This window comes from Hyla sarda, chromosome 9, assembly GCF_029499605.1.
Source record: "Hyla sarda isolate aHylSar1 chromosome 9, aHylSar1.hap1, whole genome shotgun sequence".
In the NCBI taxonomy this organism is placed as follows: Eukaryota; Metazoa; Chordata; class Amphibia; order Anura; family Hylidae; genus Hyla; species Hyla sarda.
In genome coordinates this window covers 128533766-128559380 of record NC_079197.1, presented here as the reverse complement: position 1 = coordinate 128559380, position 25615 = coordinate 128533766, and the positions used below count along the sequence as shown (strand labels likewise).

General features: G+C 44.9%; 1 protein-coding gene across 1 annotated transcript in view; it reads right to left on the bottom strand.

Moving 5' to 3' along the window:
• Positions 1–417: 417 nt before the first annotated feature.
• HS6ST2 (heparan sulfate 6-O-sulfotransferase 2) overlaps positions 418–25615 on the bottom strand; it is a 381930-nt gene continuing 356732 nt past the window's right edge. Inside the window, exon 2 of the mRNA XM_056539031.1 lies at positions 418–4849. Within this exon, the coding sequence (XP_056395006.1) occupies positions 4153–4849 (697 nt within the window). The 3' untranslated portion in view covers positions 418–4152. The remainder of the gene's footprint in view (positions 4850–25615) is intronic.

Sequence of the window (25615 nt, the reverse complement as noted above, 5' to 3'; positions counted from 1 at the left end):
CAAGCCCTGCTCGTGACGTCACAGCCACACTCCCTCAATGCAAGTCTATGGGAGGGGGCATGATGTCCGTCATGCCCCCTCCCATAGACTTACATTGAGGGGGCGTGGCCATGACGTCATGAGCCTCCGCCGCTGCACCCAACGATCTAAACTAACGCCGGGTGCAGCAGGGAGATCGCGGGGGTACCCAGCGGCAGGACCCCCGTGATAAGACATCTTATCCCCTATCATTTGGATAGGGGATAAGATGTCTAGGGGCGGAGTACCCCTTTAAGATATCCACATCCATATTTCTTTATGCATGACATAATTTTCTGCTTAGTACACCAACAGCATTATACTACATCAGTACGTCTGTCACCGTAACAAAACCTTTATAAACATTATAAAAAAATAAATCCCTCAATGTCAAAAATGCATCTTAAGAAACAAATTAAGTTTTTTTTATTTCAATGCACATTATTGACAATTCCAGTTCAGCGGTAAAGAACATAATTGCATGAAGTTCCGTTGTGTTGTTGCTGTTCACTTGCTCCTCTGTGTCTCGCTCAGACACTTAGCTTCTTCGACACAGCCGTCAGTTAGATGCCTTAACTGCGCACCGTGAATTCATATATATACATTATGGCCCTTTTGATAAGAAATTTACAATGTACACATTCTTCTGTAGCGATTACTTAAACTAAATCTCACACGGTAAAGCCTACAAGTTATCCTCAACAGTGTAGGCAGAAATAGATCGAGCAAGTCTTCACAAGAATTCTGAAACCGTCAAGATTCCTGAGACATGAGGCACGTTGTGTCTTACACCTCAGAAGTTTCATTCTTTTGTTGCATTCTCTGGTAAAGATATTAAATCCATAAAAATGGCTGTCCTCAAGTCATCAGTAGTCATCATTTTTTGTTCTTTATTTTTTGACTATTGGGAGACTAAATTATAAATACAAAATATATTGGGATGCGATATGAAATGATTATTCTTTCAATTTCCATTATGCTGTTGTTTACTTGTATTATGTGTATCCTGAAGGTAACACAAATTTTGAACACCATTTTTTATTGTCACAGTAGGTTCATAATTCTGTGCTGATTTATTTTCAGATATTTTCACATATTTTATAGCAATCTGAGCTTTATTGTTTCTGATACAGAGCACAAAATCTTCATAGGTTCAAAAGGTAACTTTCGGGCTGGCTACAGATGCCACTAGGAGGAGCTGAGGAGCATATTACAGACAATTTTTCATTGAACTCAATAATAAAACAGTATGTGACATACTCCTAAGCTCCCCTTGTGGTGACTGCAGGCAGCTAGAATGCTATGTTCTAGGTGTCTGAGCAGTGGGTTTGATGAAGCTATGTTTCCCCATTTATGACCATGTGCCATACATGTACACCACATGGTTCTGGGCTTCAAACCCATGCTGTAGTAGATGTATGTCATGGCATTAAAGCTCTTGCACCTGAAATCTAGGAAAAGCAAATTGGGCTGTCCCAAAGAAAAGATAGAAGTGAATGATATTCTCTTACGTGTTGCAGTTTTTATGAAATTCAACGAGTGCTATGTTGTGAATAGCGACAGTCTTTGTTGGACCCAGTGATCACGAGATTACCAAGTGTCAAAACACTATAGTGGAGATGTATTAAGCTGTCTTATAGTAAGATGCTCTTTGTTGTCCATAGCAACCAATCAGAACTCAGGTTATACTGAGCTATGATTGGTTGCTATATGCAACAAAGAGAATCTTACTATAAGGATAGGTTCACATAACGGAATCTCTGCCTGGTACTGCGGACGCTCACTGAATCATTTGGCTTTAGGACTGCTCGGACATCACTCTTTCAGCAGAGTTGGGAATTTGAATTTTTGCGGCAGAATTTTCTGCCATGGAAATTCAGCAGTGTGCATGGTGTGCAAGATTCAGCAGAATCCATTGAAAACAATCGGGAAGCTGCTGTGCCGGAATTGCCGAGTGGAATTTCTCCTCTCAGAAATTCTATAGTGTGAATGAGCCCTTAGACAGCTTGATGAATCCCCCCCCCCCCTCACATGTTGCTAAATCAGCACATAATTGTGAACCTAACGACAACATTGTGCGGAAGTTCCCTGTAAAAAATCAGTCTCTGTACATTGTGTTTGATCAGTTCTACCTGAACATTAGCTATTTATTACTACTCTATTACCTTCTTTTGAGAAGGACAAATATATATTATAAACGGATGTCCATCTTTTTTTTTTTTTTTACATTGTACATTACATATTGAAGTTCTTAAAAGGTACCCAAAGGTTCTCCAGAATGTTTTTTAACTCATTACATATCTAGAACCCATTACTCATCTGGAAAACTATAATCCACCTTTGGGGGAAAAAAAACATATACATCTAGTGAACTAGCTGGACACAATCTGGTCAGTCCTCTAGAATCCATTGTCTAGTTATTAATATAAGTTCACATCCAGGAATCATCACAGCATCGTATTTGGCCAACTAGAGGTCACCATCGAGCCATCTAGAACATTCAAGCCGAAAGAGTGGATAGACCTCGCCAACACTGAATCCATGTATATACACAGAGAACCTGTACAGAAGCTCACCAGATCTGTCCAACATCCACATTTCAAAAATTGTAGTAACAGGCTAAAAGCAGGCCCTTGAGGTAATTTAATATCTACTCGTCTTGACTTTCTTCTTATCTAATCAAGAATTAAACGCTATGAGCCCAGATTGTATGTTGAAAGGATTTAAGGAGTACTCTGCCCCTAGACATCTTATCCCCTATCCATCTTATCCCCTGCACCCGGTGTTCTTTTGGGGCTTCGGGTGCAGTACTGGAGGCTTGTGACGTCATGGTCACAGCCATGCCTCCTCAATGCAAGTCTATGGGAGGGGGCATGATGGCCGTAACACCCCCTCCCATGGACTTGCATTGAGGGGGCATGGCCATCATGACATCACGAGCCTCCGCCCTGCATCACTAGTCATCCGGCACTGGATGTCTGGGGTGCCGCAGCCAAGATAGCGGGGGTCCCCAGCGGGGATAAGATGAGCGAATAAGATGTCTAGAGGCAGAGTACCCCTTTAATGGTGATGTGTCTCATTAAAGCCACTGATCACTCATTGGGGAGACTGGGGAGATACCCTCCTTCCTCATGAGTCACATATAAGATATAAGGGTTTCCTCCCAAAGTGTATATATGCAGGATGTCCCGAAGATTATTCCTAACGCTGGGAAGTTTTAATGCCTTAAGTTCCTGTCTTTAAGTTTACTACTACCACATCAACACCAATCTCCTCTCTGGATGAGCCATTTGACCAATTAAAATTCATTATACAATCTTAAAGAAATTACTACCTATCTGGCCGCAACATATTTAGCCATCTATAAACCTGTGCCTATCATCCGATACAACATAATCAGGTATCTTGGACCTGCTGCTTGTCTGGACACAGCACTGCCAGCCAACAAGGACTTAATATCTTCCTTGTCACAAAGTAGCCATAGCACTTATTTTGTAGGACCTTACAAGTCCTGTTGGTTATCCTACTGAGTCACTTACAGATGAATTTCCTATAATCAACCAAGAAGAAAAAGGATTTTATCTTACTTCAAGCCTTTAAGGGATTTTAGGTAATTGTGGTTGGGTTGTAGGTCCTTCTATACATCATAATGTTGCATGGAAACGTAAATTACATTATTTTGTACATAGATTTCCCAAAAGGTTTGCAACAAATAGTAAAAACTCAATTCCCTTCTGAGACTAGACAGATGCAAGATTTTTGTAGACATACAGTACATACTGTACATTGCTGGAAATAGGTATTGATTTTGCACACCAAGACAGTCACAGGCATTCCGAATGCCAATTGGATATTTCTTCAATAAAGGGTCTAGAAAAAAGTGGCTGCACATCGGCTTTATAACCAGTCGTCACAGGTCACATCGAGATTAATCTATCCCCATGTACAATAATTACAATGAATGCAAAGGCATCTGCAAAGGCAACTGATAAACATTGTTGACTTCAAGTGTATACGAAGCTTGAAATCTTTTGGAATAAATCTTCCCCTAATTTTTAATTTTTTTTTTTACATTTTTTTTTAAATATTATTATACAGTACAGTTCATCTAGTTATCTAAGACTGTAAGACCCACTACCGCCATTTTTCCACATTTCCTATGTAATCAGAGGATGAGTTGTCCATCTCCATTTTATGATTAGCATGTTTGGCCCGTAAAATTTTACGTTGCTCCTGGCGCTTCCGCCGCGCTTCCTGGTGTTCTTTCTGTCTCATAAATTGGTATCTTTGTAAGAAAAGGTCTTTTGCATATTCATATAATTCCATATCTAGAAAATTTAAGATCTCTATTCGCTTTTGTGTCTGATCGTCTATTTCGACACTTGAAGCTCTCGTGCTGTTGAACTGAGTGAAAGGAGAAATGAAGTTCATGTTGAAAGTCTTTTCAAAGAGATACTGAGTCTTCCTCTGGAACTCTGTAAGGCCGAAGAAAGCCATGCGTTTAAGGTTTTCCTTTGCACTGTCAAGGAGAACCTTGTTCCGTTGATCCTCGGGCATAACAGATAGGTTATAACATCCAACCAAACTCAGATCGGCCAACATGCGCACTTGTCTATTATTGGCTAAGTTGTAAGGGCAATCCATGAACTCTTTCAAAGAGCAGCCGGACCAGTCGTCACCAGTATAACAGCTGGGCAGCTCATCAGATGTTGGGGATCTTCCGTCACATACATGGAGGGAGGCCTTCCAAGTAGCTCCTCTCTGGACATGTCTCCATTCACTAAGGTATCGGGAAACAGGATCACGTAGGATTGTTATATAGTAAAAGTTCCTGAAAAACAAAAGAATAGACTAAAGTTCATAAAAAATTGTATGGCTATCAATAACCATCAATAAAATCTGGTAATCAAATAAATATATAAGTCCTATCAGGTGGTGCAACTACATCACAACAGTCAATTGTATCTGTCCCCCAGCGCTGCAGACGTGAGAAGTCTTTCAACATCCCTTTAAGATACCTTGACTTTAGAGGTCCACATGTCAGGGGTAGAAACTCCTTATGCGGGCCACACATATGATAGCTGTCAGCCAAACACGTGCTCAGCTGAAGGCTATCTTTCCTGATCCCGCCATACATGTGCTTTGAGGGGTATATGTACCACAAATTGTGTTAAGTAGTATCCAAAAGTAACCGTGAACTGTTTGAGCACACAGCAGGGGTCAGAAGGGAGGGAGCACCATTCTTACCACAGATTGTGCTGGATGGGTTTAGGACCCCACGTCACATGTGCACAGTGCCTAAGCTACCAGTACAGTGAGAACCCCTGATGAGTGACCCCCCTTTAGTAAAATACATCCTATAAGGAATTTATTTATTAGTCTAGTGAGCATTTTGATGCCACATGTTTTCCGGAACTTAATGTGCATTAGATGCAAAGTAAAAACAGAACATTTTACACAGATATGTCAGTATTTCAGAGCATCATATGTTGCCCCCCTGCTTGTGACACGCACACCCCATAAATGTAAGCCTCTTCTAAATACATTGGTCCCTCAACATACGATGGTAATCCGTTCCAAACGTTCCATTGTTTGTTGAAACCATCGTATGTTGAGGGATCCGTGCAATGTAAAGTATAGGACAGTGGTCTACAACCTGCGGACCTCCAGATGTTGCAAAACGACAACACCCAGCCAACGGCTGTCCGGGCATGCTGGGTGTTGAAGTTTTGCAACATCTGGAGGTCCGCAGGTTGTAGACCACTGTTAGAGGAAGTTGTACTCACCTGTCCCCGCCGCTCCGAACCGTCACCGCTGCACGGGATGTCGCCTTCCATCGCTGTCGCTGCGTCCCCGAGGTGTCCCCGACGCTCCGGCAAGGCCTCTGTTTCCCCGGCATCCTCGCTCTCCGTCGCCGCCATCACGTTGCTACGCGCGCCGCTCCTATTGGATGACGGGACGGCGTGCGCCGCGACGTGATGACTTCGATGGAGAGCGACGACGATGCAGAGGATCCTGAAGAGGACGCGCCGGAGCCCCGAGGACAAGTAAGTGATCGTCAGTGGACCACATGGGGCACCGTAAACGGCTATCCGGTGGCAGCTGAAGTAGTCTGCGCTGCCGGATAGTCGTTTATGCGATGGCCCCGACATACAAAAGCATCGTATGTTGATGCTGCCTTCAACATGCGATGGCCTCTGAGAGACCATCGCATGTTGAAATTATCGTATGTCGGGGCCATCGTAGGTCGAGGGGTCACTGTATGTACTAGGGACCCATTTATGGGAATGCAGTTCTCTGTTGATTATGCTTGGGCAAACCTGGCGCGAAATAATAAATATTTGGATTCCACTACATATTTTGGTTATTCCAAGACTACAACTTATAAGTGATTGGTGGTGGTCTCATTACTGGAACCCCACCAGTCACAAGAATGAACCTGAGTGCCCCTGTTTGAGCGGAGTGGTGGTCATGCATGTGCACTTCTACTATGTTCAAACTTATGGGATTGCTTAAAAAAGTAGATAAGATAAGTAACGTACAGTGCCCGGATATCTTGACTATGATGCATATTTGAGATAAGCGAACGTACAGTGATTCGATTCGTCACGAACTTCTCAGCTTGGCGGTTGATGACTTTATCCTGCATAAATGAGTTCAGCTTTCAGGTGCTCCGGGGGGCTGGAGACTCTCTCCTAGGACTGTATCCACCTTTTCCAGCCCACCGGAGGACCTGAAAGCTGAACTCATTTATGCAGGAAAAGTCATCAACTGCCGAGCCGAGAAGTTTGTGACGAATCGAATCACTGTAACTTTGCTCATCTCTAATGCATCTAATACCCCTGTCAACCCTATTGATGCAGGGATCAGTACTGACCTCAGCTTCTATAGGGTTAAACTGGCAAGAGAGGCACTCATTCTGGTCTAGGAATTACATACAGTTACATCATTGTGTACTAAGGGGATAAAGTGAATATGTCATTAGAAAACAACCTACGATTTAATTCAGGTTTATATGTTTGACATATTTTTCATGATGACATTTTCCGTTTTACTATCTGCATTTTAAAATAATCCAGACATCTAGCCTATAAATCAGCTGACACTTCCTGTTCTGTAAAGAAAACTTCTCAGCAGCCTCCTCCTTATCATCACAGGTGGAATTACGGTGAAAGGTGCCACCAGTATTTAGATAGGATGGGATCAGGCAGCACGCTCACAGCTCCTCTTCTTCCCCTCCCTGCACAGTGACCTCTGCACCGTTCACAGAACATGCCTAGAAAACTCTCCCATAGAAGTCAATAGGGTCCCCTCCAGTCCATTGTTCCTATGTCAATGAGGCTTGCTGTAAAGCATATCTCTAAATGCTGTGTGTAAAGCTCAGAAAAGGCGGCTTTTCCTACAATAATATCCAAAAAACATAATTCAAATTATAAAAAAGAAACTGATTCTAAAAATGGATCATATGATCAGGATCTAATCGGTCAAATAAATTTGGGTGACACATTTCTTTAATATCGTCTGTTCACACTAGTATCAGTGCTTAGTTTATTATGTAAGCCAGAGCTTCCCAAACAGGAGGCCTCCAGCTGTTGCAAAACTACAACTCCCAGCATGCCCGGACAGCCTTTGGCTGTCTGGGCATGCTGGGAGTTGTAGTTTTGTAACAGCTAGAGGCCATGACCTTATGACTGATCAAGTTCCAACATATCCAAATGGACTCTGACAGATCTTAGTAATTTTAGGGGTCTATTTTTCTTGTTAACAAGAATAACACATTAGACACATTTTTTTCTGCAGCAAAAAAGCACCATAAGGTGTGAACAAAACCTTAAAGTGGTACTCCAGTGGAAAACATTTTTTCTTAAATCAACTGGTGCCAGAAAGTTAAACAGATTTGTAAATTACTTATATTTAAAAATCTTAATCCTTCCAGTACTTATCAGCTGCTATATGCTACAGAAAAAGTTATTTTCTTTTCTAATTTCTTTCCAGTCTGACCACAGTGCTCTCTGCTGACACCTCTGTCCATGTCAGGAACTGTCCTGAGCAGGAGCAAATCCCCAGAGTAAACCTCTCCTGCCATGGAGAGTTCCTGAAATGGACAGAGGTGTCAGCAGAGAGCACTGTGGTCTGTGGAAAATAACTTCCTGTGGCACATACAGCAGCTGATAAGTACGGGAAGGATTAAGATTTTTAAATAGAAGTAATTTACAAATCTCCATAACTTTCTGTAACCAGTTGATTAAAAAAAAATGGTTTTCCACTGGAGTACCCCTTTAAAACAATTTTTTCACCACCAGCTACATCTTGAAAGCCTGAAAATCTTATCATTCACTCTAGGAAGCTCGACAAATAGAAAAGTCTGGTGTTTCATAATGATCCTATTGTGGTATCTCCATTACAGACCGCATTTTCCTGTCCCTATCCTGGAAGCACTTACTTATAATCAGAGTGTTTATACATTGCCCATAACAATAATTAGCTTTATTAGAATTTATGTCTACGCTGCCAAAATATTTTTTAGCATAATCCGGCATACATCTCGGCCCTATACCACCGCCGGAGCCATGAATAATTAAAAGTGACAGCGCAAATAGACAAGGTGGCTAAACGGCCCCGTATTCATGTCTCATCATCTATTTTTATAGACTGCCAGACTGACGTGATTTTAAAAGCAAATTAAAATTCATGGCCTGATTTTTCCGGGCTTATTATAGATTCAGGTAGCAATGGCTTTTAATAATCGGTATAATATAGCTATATCTGCAGAACATGCCGAAAATCATTTTTTAAAAATTTTTTAAGGACAAAAAAAAATTGCCATAAAGCATCTGAAGTTTAATTACATTAATGTTCTGTATATTGCGGCGTGTTTTGTCTGATGTGAATTTAATCTAACAAAGGGAGGTAATTGGGTTTTAAAGATTGTAAAGCAAAAAAATGTACAAAAAAAATAAAAATAAAAATTGAAGCACGCATTTTGCACTTCTGACCACTAGATGTCCCCGGTTCCATCTGAATCCATTTTTAATTTACAATCCGTTCACCTATGCAGCACAATATTGAGTGAGTTCTTTGTGCACAATAAGCACATTCGGTTTTTATTAGAAATGCTAGATAGGTTTAGCAAGATATAACTGGAACGCCGCGCCATGCAATGTCTAACAGCATTAGTGAGATTCCTTGCATCATTAATTTTTAACAATGCAACCCTACCCCAAAGCATCCAACCTACACGTAACATAAAAAGGCATTATCTATTGGAAGGGCTACCGAGGAGGTATAAATCTCTTACTACGACAGAGACAATCCTCCCACCATCTTAATTGCAGTATAATCAAACCAAGAGAGGTTCCAAGCCAAATGGTTATCTGATGCTTTTATTACTATTAAGGGACATTTAACGGCACCATCCAACATGACATTTACACCCTTACCCTTTACCCCCTCCCTGAACCGATTCTTCCGTAATGTGTATATATTAAATGAAATACAATCGCTAACAATGCAATGAATGAGCATGGCACATTCAAGAGACTGTCACTATGATTTATTCATTGTCATTTATCCCTTTGTTGGTCCGACTGGCAAACAAATAGTTAAAATAGAAATACAGCAGTCTTTATTGTAAGGCATGGACGATGTTTGTTTTAAACGTCATTATAAACCAGTGTCACTTACTATATATAATGATTTATATAATGATGTTTATATAGCTGTATATTGGCACCCTATTCTTTGGAGGGGCCACAGGCCAGGGTTCTAGGGTTAGTAAAAATATTGGTGTCAAAGTGTTGCAATAATAAAACTAACCCCAAAATGTGGGCTTTACTAACCCCCCAGTTCTTACAGAAATGCTGTCCCTTTTTCTATATACAGATGTCACATATGGGCAGGGAACAGTGAAGCTCTAACTCACCCACAGCCACTGTCCCTTCCTATTACGTATCCACCCTAGTGAAGGATCGACAACCACAATGACAAACCTTCCCTGCTAAGTGCTGGGGCAGTGTTCTCAAAACAATAAAATACAAAACAGTCTCAGTTGGGAAACAACTGGAGGCACACAAAACAAATAAAAGTAAATCCAAACACACATACACATAAATCTGGGGCAGACTAGCCAGGTTAGCAACTAGAGATAGCGAAGTACCAAAACACAAGAGCAGAAGTGTTACGTTATGCGCTACGGCTGCACACGCTGGTTGTGAGCGCATGGTCCCGTTACCTGCTCCTGCCGGCGGGGCTGGGACTCGCATCGTGGGACATGCCCGCATGGTGCCAAGTCTGTCACTCACCTGGTGCTTCTCCTGCCCCCGACTCGGCCTCTCTCCTCTGGAGCTTTAAGATTTAAAGGGCCAGTGTGCTCATTAGTGTAATTCACCTGTGATTCATTGATAAATTCCTCCACCCTCCTCAATTCCCAATCAGATCTTTGTTGCCTTGAGCATGAGAGAAAACATTCCTGTTATTGCCTTGCTGTGTATCTGATCCTTTGCTCTTTGACCTGACCTTGCTCCTTGCCTCCTGCCTACTAACCATTTGCTATGTTCCTGACTACGCTACTGTGCCGCCTGCCCTGACCTTCTGCTATCCTAACTACAAGCTGTCTTATCCCTCCTGTGCCTCACATCTCCTCAGCCACCTGTCTGGTAGAGCTGTGCCAGGGATAGCGACCTGGGTGCCGCCTGCCGCAGCAAGTCCATCCCGCTTTGCAGCGGGCTCTGGTGAAAACCAGCGGCACCTTAGACTCCGCTCCCTGGTACGGTCAGAGTCATCTGCCACACAGGTCCAGCGGATCCACATCCACCGGGGTTCCTGTTTTCTGAAACGTGAGTGTTACAAGAAGAAAGGTCAAAACCTGAGCGAAGATCAATATCCAGAATACAGAGAACAAACAATGCTGGTTACTCAAACTACGTTTTTTTTTTTCACTGGCAACTGCAAACAGAGTGAGCTGGACTTAAGTAGCTAAGCCCAAAGGTGCAGGCCAAGCCAAAACTCAGGGAAGTTTAACACTCCGGGTCAAACACGGAGGAGTCATTACAACAGAGCTTTAGATAGTCTATCATTTCCAAATGCAGTAAAATTCCTGTATTTCATCATCTAATAAACAACCAGGGCAGAATTGCAACTCCTTAGGCCATGTACACACAATGTAATTTTTGTGGACTGTCCAGCCGGGAAATTTCCGCCTGACATTCTACAGACAGCAGGCACGGCAGAACATGCCGCTGCTAAGACCGCTTGGTAATGTGCTATCTCCATAGACGGCAATGTATTTCTGAGCAGATTCCACAGAAAAAATTGACATGCCAATTCTTTCAGCGGAGGTCAGAATTTAAATTCCCGCACCAGATGTTTCTGCCATGTGCGCGGTGCAGCAGGATCACATTGAAAACAATTGGACTCTGCTGCCATGTAATTTCTAAGCGGAATTTTTCAGCTGGATTTTGCTCGGAAATTCTTCCGCGTGAACAAGGCCTTACACTTGGTTTTTTGGACACAGATAAGGCATACACAGGGTGCCAGTTACATAATAGGGTTAGTTTATTTGGGTCAGTATTTTGTAACAGTATTTGTAACTAAAACCAGGAGTGAAGCAAACACAGAGAAAGTCTCTAATACAAAGGTCTTGTTCGTCTTCTGTGTTTGGACCCATTCCTGGTATAGGCTTACAAATAATGATGCATCATACTGACCTAAATCCTACCATGTGAAAGAGGTCATAATAAGGGATTTCACAAGAGCAGGCGTAGATGCCTGAACTGCAATAACCAATTCCTCTGCTACAAACACAAAGATTAGGACACTTACTGTAGTACCATATAATAAGGGTTCGCTTTAGGAACAAAGGCAATGCCAGGGGTCCCACAATCCACTGGTTTGTTGAAGCTCTCCTTAACCTTTAAAGTGTTAGTGACATTTGTAAACACCATCAACATGTCCAGAAATGACAACATTTTGGATCACACTGAGTCTCACTCTTACAGGGGTGCTCCGCCCCAAGCCATCTTATACCCTATTCAAAGGATAGGGGATAATATGTCTGATAACAGGGGTCCGGCTGCTGGGGATCTCCCTGCTGCACCCGGCGTTCGTTTAGAGCATCGGGTGCAACAACAGAGGCTTGTGACGTCACGGCAACACCTCACTTTTGATTCCTCGGCCATGCCCCCTCAATGCAAGTCTATGGGAGGGGGTGGGCCATCACGCTCCCTCCCATAGACTTGCATTGAGGGGGCATGGCCGTGACATCACGAGCCTCCGCCCCGCATCGCCAGTCATCTGGCATGGAGTGAGATTCGCTCCGTGCACCGGAAGGGGTCCCCAGCGGCGGGACCCCTGCGATCAGACATCTTATTCCCTATCCTTTGGTTAGGGGATAATATGTATAGGGGCGGAGTACCCCTTTAAGAACAGCTGAGATCATAAGTAATAGCTGGGTGAAGTGTGCAACAGCACTGGTGTCACTCCCTGGCTCCCAATTAAAACTGTCACTCTTTAACTGCATTAGTCTATGAAGTAAAAGAGTTGGATTGGGTAGCCAGCCGGGGAGTGAAGTGCGTGCTGCCGCACACTTCAGCTGACTGTTACTGACTATCACAGAGGGTGTCAGGACTAAGACCTGGTGTAATGGTGTTATGTCTGGACAACAAGTCAACAGTTTTTACAATAGTCACTTACCATTTACAAAAGAAGGGTCTGCAAGTGATAGGTAATCCTCCTGAAATGCACTGTATAAACCAAATCTTATGTATCTTGGCAATAGTGGTTAGTTAGGGGTCCGTGTCTGGGGAGTAGGACCATTGTCAATGAGTCCTTAATATGTGTTACTGTGAATCATCACTGTTTAAAACTATGGACAAATGGGTGACTAATAGATTAAGGATGATAAATGACATTAGCAAATGTGTCTACCCAATTAAAATATCCACATGACTCCTGGACTGGATAACAGAGAAGACTCTCTTGGGCACCATGTCCAGACTCATATCCTCTCAACCCCAAGGGCCACCACAATGTCCACTCCTGACCATAGGCCATACATATGTACATTATCTGTGGTAGCATCTGAGTGTGGATTAGGTATGAGGAGCAGTGAGTTTATGCAGACTCTGTTTTGGGGTCTCTGTTTGTTTAAGTAGGCCAAGGTTCCTATTTCTTTAGGGGGTCTGGTTCTGTATTTGTTTAGAGATGAAGGGTTTTTGAGGTTTGGTGAAGGGGCTGTATGTGCTACTCGTAATTCAATTACCTCAGTTGGGGGTATATTCTATTCAATGGTAGGGAACAAGAAGAGGTGAGTATCTGCAGAGTCAGTATTGGGCTTTCAACCTGTTTAGATGGTCTGGAGGGTCTGTATTTGTTTAGAGAGTCTGGGATTTCTATGGATATAGGGGCCTGGGGTTTTTAAATGCTTAGAGGATCTGATCTGATTCTGTATTTAGTAGAGCTGCTGTCAATATTGTTTAGGGTCTGTATTTTTTTAGGGGATCTGGTCTGGGGTCTTTATTTATGTTGGGGTGTTGGTTGTATAAGCATCTTGTGTCTTGTGAGTACATACCCTATAAAATGGTGGGGAATATGTAAAGGCATTTGCTAACTTCACTGTTACGCCTAGCGCTCCGGGTCCCCGCTCCTCCCCGGAGCGCTCACGGCGTCTCTTTCCCTGCAGCTCCCCGGTCAGTCCCGCTGACCGGGAGCGCTGCTCTCTCATGGCCGTTGGGGATGCGATTCGCACAGCGGGACGCGCCCGCTCGCGAGTCGCATCCCAGGTCACTTACCCGTTCCCGTCTCCTGCGGTCATGTGCTGGCGCGCGCGGCTCCGCTCTCTAGGGCGCGCGCGCGCCAGCTCCCTGAGACTTAAAGGGCCAGTGCACCAATGATTGGTGCCTGGCCCAATTAGCTTAATTGGTTCCCACCTGTTCCCTCCTTATATCTAGTCTCCTCCCTTGCACTCCCTTGCCGGATCTTGTTGCCCTAGAGCCTAGTGAAAGCGTTTTTGTGTGTTTATACCCTGTGTACCAGAACTTTGCTATCTCCCCTGACTACGAACCTTGCCGCCTGCCCCCGACCTTCTGCTTCGTCCGACTTTGCTTCTGCCTACTCCCTTGTACCTCGCCTATCTTCAGTATCTTCAGCAGCCAGAGAGGTGAGCCGTTGCTAGTGGATACGACCTGGTCACTACCGCCGCAGCAAGACCATCCCGCTTTGCGGCGGGCTCTGGTGAAAACCAGTAGTGTCTTAGAACCGGTCCACTAGCACGGTCCTCGCTATCCCTCTCTGGCACAGAGGATCCACTACCTGCCAGCCGGCATCGTGACAGTAGATCCGGCCATGGATCCCGCTGAAGTTCCTCTGCCTGTTGTCGCCGACCTCCCCACACTGGTCGCCCAGCAAGCCCGACAGATTGCCCAACAAGATCACCAGCTGTCGTACTTGACCACCATGACTCAGCAACTCCAGTCGCAGCTACAGCAGATTCAGTCTCAGCTACAGCAGCAGCAACCATCTCCTCCGCCAGCTCCTGCACCTCTTCCGCAGCGAGTGGCCACTCCTAGCCTCCGCCTGTCTTTGCCGGACAAATTTAATGGGGACTCTAAGTTTTGCCGTGGCTTTCTTTCCCAATGTTCCCTGCATCTGGAGATGATGTCGGATCAGTTTCCTACTGAAAGGTCTAAGGTGGCTTTCGTAGTCAGCCTTCTGTCTGGAAAAGCCCTGTCATGGGCCACACCGCTCTGGGACCGTGATGACCCCGTCACTGCCTCTGTACACTCCTTCTTCTCGGAAATTCGAAGTGTCTTTGAGGAACCTGCCCGAGCCTCTTCTGCTGAGACTGCCCTGCTGAACCTGGTCCAGGGTAATTCCTCCGTTGGCGAGTACGCCATACAATTCCGTACTCTTGCTTCTGAACTTTCCTGGAATAATGAGGCTCTCTGCGCGACCTTTAAAAAAGGCCTATCCAGCAACATTAAAGATGTTCTGGCCGCACGAGAGACCCCTGCTAGCCTGCATGAACTCATTCATCTAGCCACTCGCATTGACATGCGTTTTTCTGAGAGGCATCAAGAGCTCCGCCAGGAAAAAGACTTAGATCTCTGGCCACCTCTCCCACAGTCTCCACTGCAATCTGCGCCTAGGCCTCCCGCCGAGGAGGCCATGCAAGTGGATCGGTCTCGCCTGACCCTGGAAGAGAGGAATCGCCGTAAGGAAGAGAATCTTTGTTTGTACTGTGCCAGTACTGAACATTTTCTGGTGGATTGCCCAATCCGTCCTCCACGTCTGGGAAACGCACGCTCACACTCAGCTCTCGTGGGTGTGGCGTCTCTTGATGCCAAGTCGGCTTCTCCACGTCTCACGGTACCTGTTCGGATTTCCACTTCTGCCAGCTCTCCCCTCTCAGCCGTGGCCTGTCTGGACTCTGGAGCTTCTGGAAATTTTATTCGGGAGTCCTTTGTGAATAAATTCCATATTCCGGTGACCCGTCTTGTCAAGCCACTCCGCATCTCCGCGGTCAACGGAGCCAGGTTGGACTGTACCATACGTTTCCGCACGGAGCCCCTTCTTATGAGCATCGGATCTCACCACGAGAGGATTGAACTTTTGGTCCTCCCCAATTGCACCTCGGAAATTCTCCTTGGACTTCCCTGGCTTCAACTTCATTCCCCAACCCTGGATTGGTCCACTGGGGAGATCAAGAGTTGGGGGTCCTCTTGTTCCAAGAACTGTCTAAAACCGGTTCCCAGTAACCCTTGCCGTAACTCTGTGGTTCCTCCTGTATCTGGTCCCCCTAAGGTCATTAAGGACTCTGCCTGCCACAGGAAATGCCCCTCCCCCCCTCCCAGTTCCATCAGGCAAGCTTCTGTGTCCCCTCATGGCCCTCCTCCTGGTGTCACACTGCCCCGTGCCAGGTCCCGCCCTCTGCTCTCTCTCCCCATTCCTACTCCTGCGGTTCTGCCTGCCTTTGAGGAATCCCTCCATCCTTTCCCGGTGTCCTCATCCCAGGGGAGGCAGTTACCCGATAAAGAGAAGGGGAGACCTAAGGGGGGGGGTACTGTTACGCCTAGCGCTCCGGGTCCCCGCTCCTCCCCGGAGCGCTCACGGCGTCTCTTTCCCTGCAGCTCCCCGGTCAGTCCCGCTGACCGGGAGCGCTGCTCTCTCATGGCCGTTGGGGATGCGATTCGCACAGCGGGACGCGCCCGCTCGCGAGTCGCATCCCAGGTCACTTACCCGTTCCCGTCTCCTGCGGTCATGTGCTGGCGCGCGCGGCTCCGCTCTCTAGGGCGCGCGCGCGCCAGCTCCCTGAGACTTAAAGGGCCAGTGCACCAATGATTGGTGCCTGGCCCAATTAGCTTAATTGGTTCCCACCTGTTCCCTCCTTATATCTAGTCTCCTCCCTTGCACTCCCTTGCCGGATCTTGTTGCCCTAGAGCCTAGTGAAAGCGTTTTTGTGTGTTTATACCCTGTGTACCAGAACTTTGCTATCTCCCCTGACTACGAACCTTGCCGCCTGCCCCCGACCTTCTGCTTCGTCCGACTTTGCTTCTGCCTACTCCCTTGTACCTCGCCTATCTTCAGTATCTTCAGCAGCCAGAGAGGTGAGCCGTTGCTAGTGGATACGACCTGGTCACTACCGCCGCAGCAAGACCATCCCGCTTTGCGGCGGGCTCTGGTGAAAACCAGTAGTGTCTTAGAACCGGTCCACTAGCACGGTCCTCGCTATCCCTCTCTGGCACAGAGGATCCACTACCTGCCAGCCGGCATCGTGACATTCACATTCACTTAAAAAAGCACTCTAGGTTTGTATTTTTCCCCATATCCATCACTAGTCATACAACGTTATTGGTATCATTCCAGCACAATTGCCTCTATGTGTTTCATTACTCTAAGTTTGTCATGTGATCACTAGCTACAGAATCTACAGAAAGTTACATGGCTTAATGAGTCAAATGGAAGTCAAGCTCTTGGTCAGCTGACTTCCTCTGAACTACAAGACCACCTTCTGCTAGGTTGCAGACCCTCCCCTCCATAGTAGATATTCACCTCTTAATTTTTTTTTTTCAGCGTTTGTCGTGATTTTCCCAAATTAGAACCGATTGACACAATCACATCGCAATGTGAGAATCGCAACAAAAAAATGCCACACAACCTAGACATTTCAATTCTTCATGCACCAATAGCCTGGTAAGATGACCAGCTGCAGTGATCAAACACCACTCAAAGCCAGAGGGTTTGTGTAGGCAGCCTAACCAAGTAAGTGTAAAATTGCAATCAGAAATATCTGAAAGCCCATGCCCATAACTAAAACAGGTAAGCACAGGACATTCCCAAGAACATAAAGAAAAAGAAAAATGCCCCAAAGCCACCACAATACCTGTTCTGTGTCCCCTGTAGTTATTCGTGTGATTTTGCCAGCTCCTGTGGCCCCTATTGTCTCCTGAACATTCTTTATCATTTCTTGTAGCCCAGACAACAACTCTCAGCAGTCAGTGCATATCTGTGTAATGGCTGCCAGCCAATTGCTCTTACTATCTGTGTGCACGCTGTAACATACTGAAGACGGAAAAAGCGACAGCTCTCCAGTAGGTGCAAGCAGACATTTCTTTATTCTTGAAACATCAAACAGGAACAGACATTTCTTTAAAATAGGGTGAAAAACAGGTGCTGTATTTCCTCATGCAGTGAATACAGGTAACGCCGTTTCGCACAATTCGTGTGCTTCTATAGACCTGCCCACCTCCAGCAAGACGGCACTGAAGTACATGCCCCCAGTGACGTCAGCAGGACAGGTGAGTTACATTAAGACTTCAACAAAAAAGATCACAAAAAAACACTAAAATCGACTTTGTCATTCAATCCTAGCAGATCTTGGGCTCTTGTCTTCGAAGGGGTATTCCAGGCAAAAACTTTTTTTATATATATCAACTGGCTCCGGAAAGTTAAACAGATTTGTAGATTACTTCTATTAAAAAATCTTAATCCTTTCAATAGTTATTAGCTTCTGAAGTTGAGTTGTTGTTTTTTGTCTAACTGCTCAATGATGACTCACGTCCCGGGAGCTGTGCAGCTCCTCTGGGGATATTCTCCCATCATGCACAGCTCCCGGGACGTGACATCATCATTGAGCAGTTAGACAGAAAACTTCAGAAGCTAATAACTATTGGAAGGATTAAGATTTTTTAATACAAGTAATTTACAAATCTGTTTAACTTTCTGGAGCCAGTTGATATATATAAAAAAGTTTTTGCCTGGAATACCCCTTTAAAATAATGTAGGCTTCTCGTTGTAGCAACTTCTTATGCCTATCTTCGCAGTTGCTACTGGTAACACATTCCAATACCAAAAAAGGCAAATTAGAAGTATCGCTATTGTGTTGGGATTTAACATGATTGATGACCCTAGGTGAACCTTTTCCAGACCCAACGGACCATATATGTTCCCTTAACCTGGTAAAGAGGGGCCTCCCTATGTAGAAAAACCCACAGCTACATTGAATGCTATAGACTATAAATTTAGATCTGCAACAAATGAAATCAGAGATTTTAAAATCGACTCCTCCTAATGTAAAGTTTTTACACGGTAGAAAATGGGAACACCAATTACAAGAACCGCACTTATGGTTACCGCTGGGTCTGGATCTGGTCAACCAGTTATCAGACATAGTACTTTTAAATCTACTCCGAATTAGCTCATTCTCAAGGCTTTTACTTTTTCGAAAAGTAATAAGCGGTCTTTTCAGATGAACCGGACCTAAGCTAGGGTCTTTTTCAATCAAGGGCCAGTTTTTCATAAATACTTTTCTGACGGTATCTGCCCAAAAATTTTTGAAGGAAAAGCAAAAACACTCATTCTCCTCCTTGGGGACAATTTGAGGATAATTCCGTTCCTCCCCATAAGGCAATACCGGAGGAGGACCAACGGAATTATGAGTTATTGTGGGATATTGCTTTTTTTTGTTTTGAAATAGGAGATGAGAACGATTGTGTTTTTTTGCTCTCGACAGGACCAGAACAAAAGATCTTCGGGATAGCCTCTAAGTTTTAATCGTTCCACTAGCTCTAGCGCCTGCACCATGAAAGTATCATCTCCACTGTTAATTCGCCTAAATCTCAAAAACTGGCTATAAGGAATAGCTCTTTTCGTGTGGGACGGATGATAACTTCCATGGTGCAGTAACCTATTGGATGAAGTTGGCTTTCTGAAGCCCCTTTGTACAGTGTACAATCTACAGTGGTCCCTCAACATACGATGGTAATTCGTTCCAAACGAGCCATCGTTTGTTGAATCCATCGTATGTTGAGGGATTCGTGCAATGTAAAGTATAGGAAGCTGTACTCACCTGTCCCCGCCGCTCGCGATGGTGTCCCCGCCGCTCCCGATGGTGACCCTGGGCCTCCGCTGGGCTCTCCTGGTCATCTCCGGTCCTCCGCTGTCTTCTCCGGTCCTCTGCTGTCTTCTCTGGTCCTCCACTGTCTTCCGCAAGGCCTTACTGGGCCTGCGTAGCAACGTCATTACGCCGCTGCGCACGCCATTCCTATTGGATGACGTGCGCAGCAGCGTATTGACGTCATCGGAGAGGGCCAAGAAGACACCGGAGGACCAGCGCTGGACCCGGAGGGCACCCCGGAGCATCGTGGAGGGGTAAGTAATACTTACCGGACCACACGGGGAACATTAAGCTACTATCCGGCAGCAGCTTAAGCATTTTGCGCTGCCGGATAGCACTTAATGCGATGGCCCCGACATAAAAGCATTGTATGTCGATGCTGACATCGACATGCAATGGCCTCTGAGAGGCCATCGTATATCGATTTGATCATATGTCGGGCCCATCGTAGGTCGGGGGGTCACTGTACATGTCTTTTCTTTCAGTCTCTCCTTCTCCCCCAGCAATAAATCATGCTATGCTCTAAATGGCAGCAGGAAAAGAGCAGCATTATGTGCTAAGGAGACACTGGGCTGTTTCTCTCTCGGCAAGATGCTCACACGGGAAGGGGAGGTGTGGCTGTGAAGCCAAACAAGACAGAAATCACATGGGGTTTGTCTTCCAGGATGGTGGGGGCTAGGTCTCAGTGAGGGCTTTGCACAAAGACAAGGCAGATCTGATTATGACTTTTATCTCTCACTCCCTACAAGTGACAGCTGAAAGAGGGAAACTGCTCTATATAGCTAATGAATGATATTTAGACAAATACATAGGTTGGTGAGAGGGAAAACATGGGCTATGGTTTTAGTTCCCTGGAGTGCCCCTTAAAAAAAAAAAAGCCAAGTATGTTTCAACTATTGTTATAAAAAACATATTCTATCTGATATTGAACACCTCACTGAAGGGGCAACACTATTTTTAAGGATAAGTCTAACCCCCTTCATACAGGAGCACACAATGTAGCTACACAAGCCGAATTTTCACCCAAGCAGAAGTTTATATGTTCTGTAAAGCCTGCAGGTCCTTATAACATTATACACTATTGGATGTTAACTAGATTTCTCCATGGGAAAAAAACAACAACTATTTTACCTCATGTAATCTAAACCTTATTATCCCTGCTGTAATAGCGGAAAATAATGCTAATAATTCTTAACCTATTGTGTCTGAAAGCATAGAAAATGGCTGCATTTTGCAATAATAATGATTTGTTAGCGCTCAAATCCCATCCGTCTTCCTATAATCCCCACTAGATGTCACATCACTGCTGTGAATCAAGTACAAATGAACCCATTATATTAATTTTTTGCAATATAATGTAAGCTCGGGAGCCTTCCCAGCGTTTCCTCGCACAGTGTATGATCCATAAACCTACAGCACAAACGCATTATGGCGGGGGCACTGAGAGGATGGAGTTCTTCATTATGGCCGGATGACATAATACTTTTATTTGTGCACATGTATATTGCATGGAACAAATCATATGAATTGCATATACAGTAAAAGAATGTGCAATAGAAAAGTAGAAAATGTATTTTTCCATGGAGGGCTATAGTCAAGTAGACAATTCAAGTCTGTGGCAAGTAACAGAACTAAATCTAAGAGGCAATTGGTCATAAGTAAGAAAACCTTGACAGAATGTTCCACACAATGGGTCTAGTTGTTGCATTGTATTCTACAGTACTGTATGAATATTATTATTTCAATCCATCTATTGTATCTGGGAATGTCTTCATTGTGATTTCTTAAGAAGAAGAAAAAGATAACACTTGATGCCTCAAATGGACTTACATCCTCCTTTCATTACCTATAAAATGTAATCTTGGGAAGAAGGGGGGCATCCCTTTCCAACACTTATGCAGAACAAGTGCAGGACAAAGATGCATTGTGTATCCTCAACGGCAGCGCCATGCAAACGCCTCTTCATTTCGGTTATTTGATAAGGAGGAATGTGGGACTTAAAGGGGTGCTCCGCCCCTAGACATCTTATCCCCTATCCCAGCGGCGGGACCCCGGGATCTCCCTGCTGCACTTGGCATTTGTTTAGAGCGCCGGTGCTCGTGAGGTCATGGCCACACCACCTCAATGCAAGTCTATGGGAAGGGGTGTGGCAGCCATCACACCTCCTTCCACCTGCATAGCCAGTCATCCGCCCTGCATAGCCAGTCATCCGGCACAGATAGGGGTTAAGATGTCTAGGGGCGGAGTACCCTTTTAAGACCCCAGTTGTAGTGATAAGTGAGGGTCGTAGCTTTTGGGTCCCCACTGACTGTGGTTAGTGGGGACCCAAAAGCTACAACCCTCACTTGAAAAACCCCATTAAGTACCTCGACTTAAAAAGGTCCTGTGGCATCTACAAGAAACATCAGCTGTCACCATCCATCTTTAACTCCTGCATTTGTTTTCGAGCACCCCCTTTTTACCAACTATTAGTGCCATTAATTTCGAGGGCCAAGACTGTTGAATGGGGGTCACCACAGCTCAGTTCTCAATGGGGAGAGTGCTTAGGTTCTCAACCCATTAGAATTGAGCAGACCGCCCCCTTGAAAGTATCTGGACATTGTTGTAGTCTAAAGACTGTTGTGGAGGGGGTCACCACTGTTCAGTTGTCAATGGGCTATGAACCTGAGCACTCTCCCCATTGTGGACTGATTGGTGGTGCCAATCTAGTTCACAGTTTAATCCCATATAAGCATATTCAATGCCAAAACGCATGCCCCCACAAGAAAGTCAATGGTCAGGATGTAAAAAAAGATAGAGCAGAAATACTGGAGTACTAAAAATGAATGATGACAGCTGAAGCTTTTGGAAGATGCCACAGGCTTTAAATGGGCACTGTCAAATACACCAACTTTTGATATGTTGTAAAGCATGTATAACCAATAGGTTTTGCAATTGCATTCATTAGAAAATTTTCTGTATTTCATACAGAAAAAGCCAGTCAAACAACTGCCCCCCGCCTGCTTGGGCACATACTAGTCCGGCTGTGTCCATGCGTCATCACCTATGTCATGGACACACTGCCTTGATTGACAGCTGTGAGCGCAGGGCTCAGAGCTGGAGGAAATATCCTCCCACTGTCAGCTTGTGTCCCGCTACTGTCAGTGAGGACAAGCTGGGAGTTGTAGTTTTGCTAATGCTAGGGGAGATGTGAGCAGACAGCATACTGAGGGAGGGGGCGGAGACCTGCACAGTGAGGCTACCCCCCTCCCCCCCTTTGAGAGGAATTCAGACTAGTGAGCTAAATTAAAAGTGTAATGAAAAAATAATAAAGGTGCTAGACACATAAAAATTAGATGTACATGGTCAGGATTAGGTACTGAGTGATATATTACTAAAAAAAAAATTTGTTGGATCTGACCGGTACACTTTAAAAGATCCGTCTTTAATATCCTCCTCAATTTTGGACATGCTCTTTTTGTTCCATGGAGTTACTTATGATAAGCTGATAAGATGGTGCCCTGTTACTGAGACTAGAGATGAGTGAACCTCCAGAAAATCATTTTGTAAGGATTCGCTGTGAATCTGCCATTTATTTGATACAAATTCAATGGCCAATTTGGCGATACACTAGCTGGATCAGGTGCAGAGCACCCTGCTCAGTGAATTTAAGTCATTTACGATAAGATGCACAGCATTGCAATACATAGCAAATTGCTGCTGACTGTCAATAAGCAGGGACTCCTGTCTTTGACTCCTCCTTAATGTAGCTTGTGTGGTGCTATGGAAACTAAGTAAATAAACTGGAGGCTTCACTGCTCAATGAACATTCACTGGCCCGGGTGCAAAACACTTGAGTACCGCCACCTACCTCTAGGTGGCACACATTGAATAGTATGGTCCAGGGAATGGGCAGGAATCAAGTCCCAAGTGAATCCTAGTGATCACCCTGTTAATCGGTTCTGCCTGCTGTCACCATAAGTGGTGTGTACGTCTTAGGGCCACCCCTGACATCCATGACTTTTCCATCTGAGCTTTCTGCAGTCCGTCAATCCCGTCTCTGCTTCTATTACTTCAGTCACTGATATTCATGAACACAAGAAGATGTTTATTGAAAAAGACTGGAAAGTATATATCTGTTTCCTAAAAGGAGAATGAGTCACATTGCCAATATAGGAACATGGCGACATGATCCCTTTACCAATCGATCTTCTGTAAAACAACATTGAGTGCCTTGGAATATGGATATTTTAACCTGAAATAGCAATGTGGGTTACAAATTCACTCAGTGAGGAGAAACTGAAGCCCTGCAGAATATTTACTTACAGCCTCATAGAATATAACTAGTGGTTACATTTCAGGAATCAATAGGGGGTGTTTCTGGGTAGAAGGAAGCATTATTTACTGTAGTCCAATAAATGAAATATCCCGCTAACCCCACAATTCTCCATGACCAGCAGAGATAAACAGCGATGTCTCATATTTTACAGGTATTACTCTCTCTTGCTATGCCTGCTGGGACAAATCTCTCACATTCACATTGATAAAGGCCGGAGATTAGTATGAGACCTTAACATAGAAGGATTCACATGAAGAAAGGAAACAACTGGCCACTCACCATGTTCATCTTCTTGCTTTATTGCATTGTAGAATACAGTGACCCCCCCGACCTACGATCATGTCGGGGCCATCGCATAAACGGCTATCCGGCAGCGCAGACTGCTTCAGCTGCCACCGGATAGCCATTTACGGTGCCCCGGGTCGTCCACTGACGATCACTTACCTGTCCTCGGGGCTCTGGCACCTCCTCTTCGGGATCCCCTGCATCGTCGGCGCTCTCCATCGTTGTCATCACGTCGCTACACATGCCGTCCCGTCATCCAATAGGAGCGGCGTGGGTAGCGACGTGATGGCGGCGACGGAGAGCGAGGATGCCGGGGAAGCAGAGGCCTTACCGGAGCGTCGGGGACACCTCGGGGACGCGGCGAAAGCGATGGAAGGTGACATCCAGGGCAGCGGTGACAAGCGGTGACGGTCCGGATCAGCGGGAAAAAGTTGAGTACAACTTCCTCTACCAGTGGTCTACAACCTGCAGACCTCCAGATGTTGCAAAACTACAACTCCCAGCATGCCCGGACAGCCGTTGGCTGTCCGGGCATGCTGGGTGTTGTAGTTTTGCAACATGACAGGTTATATTCAGAAGGTGACTAATGTGAGCTAAAGTGGTGTTGGTATAATAGCAACCTCCTAATAGCAAACTCCTTCTTGGTGAGGAAGGGACCAGAAAGGCTGGGAAACACGTCATACTTTTTTAATACATTTTTCAGCACCTATAGTGGATTGTGTCAACACCCAAACCTTGTGCATAATAGCAACCTCCTAATAGCAAACTCCTTCTTGGTGAGGAAGGTTCCAGAAAGGCCGGGAAACACGTCATACTTTTTTAATACATTTTTCAGCACCTATAGTGGATTGTGTCAACACCCAAACCTTGTGCATTAGGGGGAACAGCTGCCGATAGAGGTCACATTACACTTTGGCTTATAAGCTTGTGTGATCCAATTCCCCGGTTACTTTTTTTATTCAATCCGAAGGATAATACACTTAATGTCTGGTTGTTTTCTCTAAGGGGGTGTTGGTGGCACTTTTGTTAAAGGGGTATTCCAGAGGAGAAAAAAATATTTTCAAATCAACTGGTGCCAGAAAATTTTACAGATTTGTAAATTACTTCTATTTAAAAATCTCAATCCTTCCAGTACTTATCAGCTGCTGTATACTACAAAGAAAGTTGTGTAGATCTTTCTAGTCTGACTTCAGTGCTCTCTGCTGCCACCTCTGTCCTTGTCAGGAACTGTCCAGAACAGAAAAGGTTTGCTATGGGGATCTGCACCTGCTCTAGACAATTCCGAACACAGACAGAGGTCAGCAGAGAGCACTGTGGTCAGACTGGAAAGAACTACACAACTTTCGCTGGAGCATACAGCAGCTGAGAAGTACTGGAAGGGTTAAGATTTTCAAATAGAATTTACTAATCTGTACATTATGGCACCCCTTTAGCAGAGTGATGGTTGGACTATACATAAAAAGTGGAAAAACTGCAGCTTCATCTCCCTCCTCCCTTTCTTTCTGTCCTCGATTTACTGTTTTACACTAGATGGATTTTTTTGAGTAACTGAGGAGGTTTGTGAACATTGACAGATACCCTTAAGGGAGAAGTACCATGGGGAA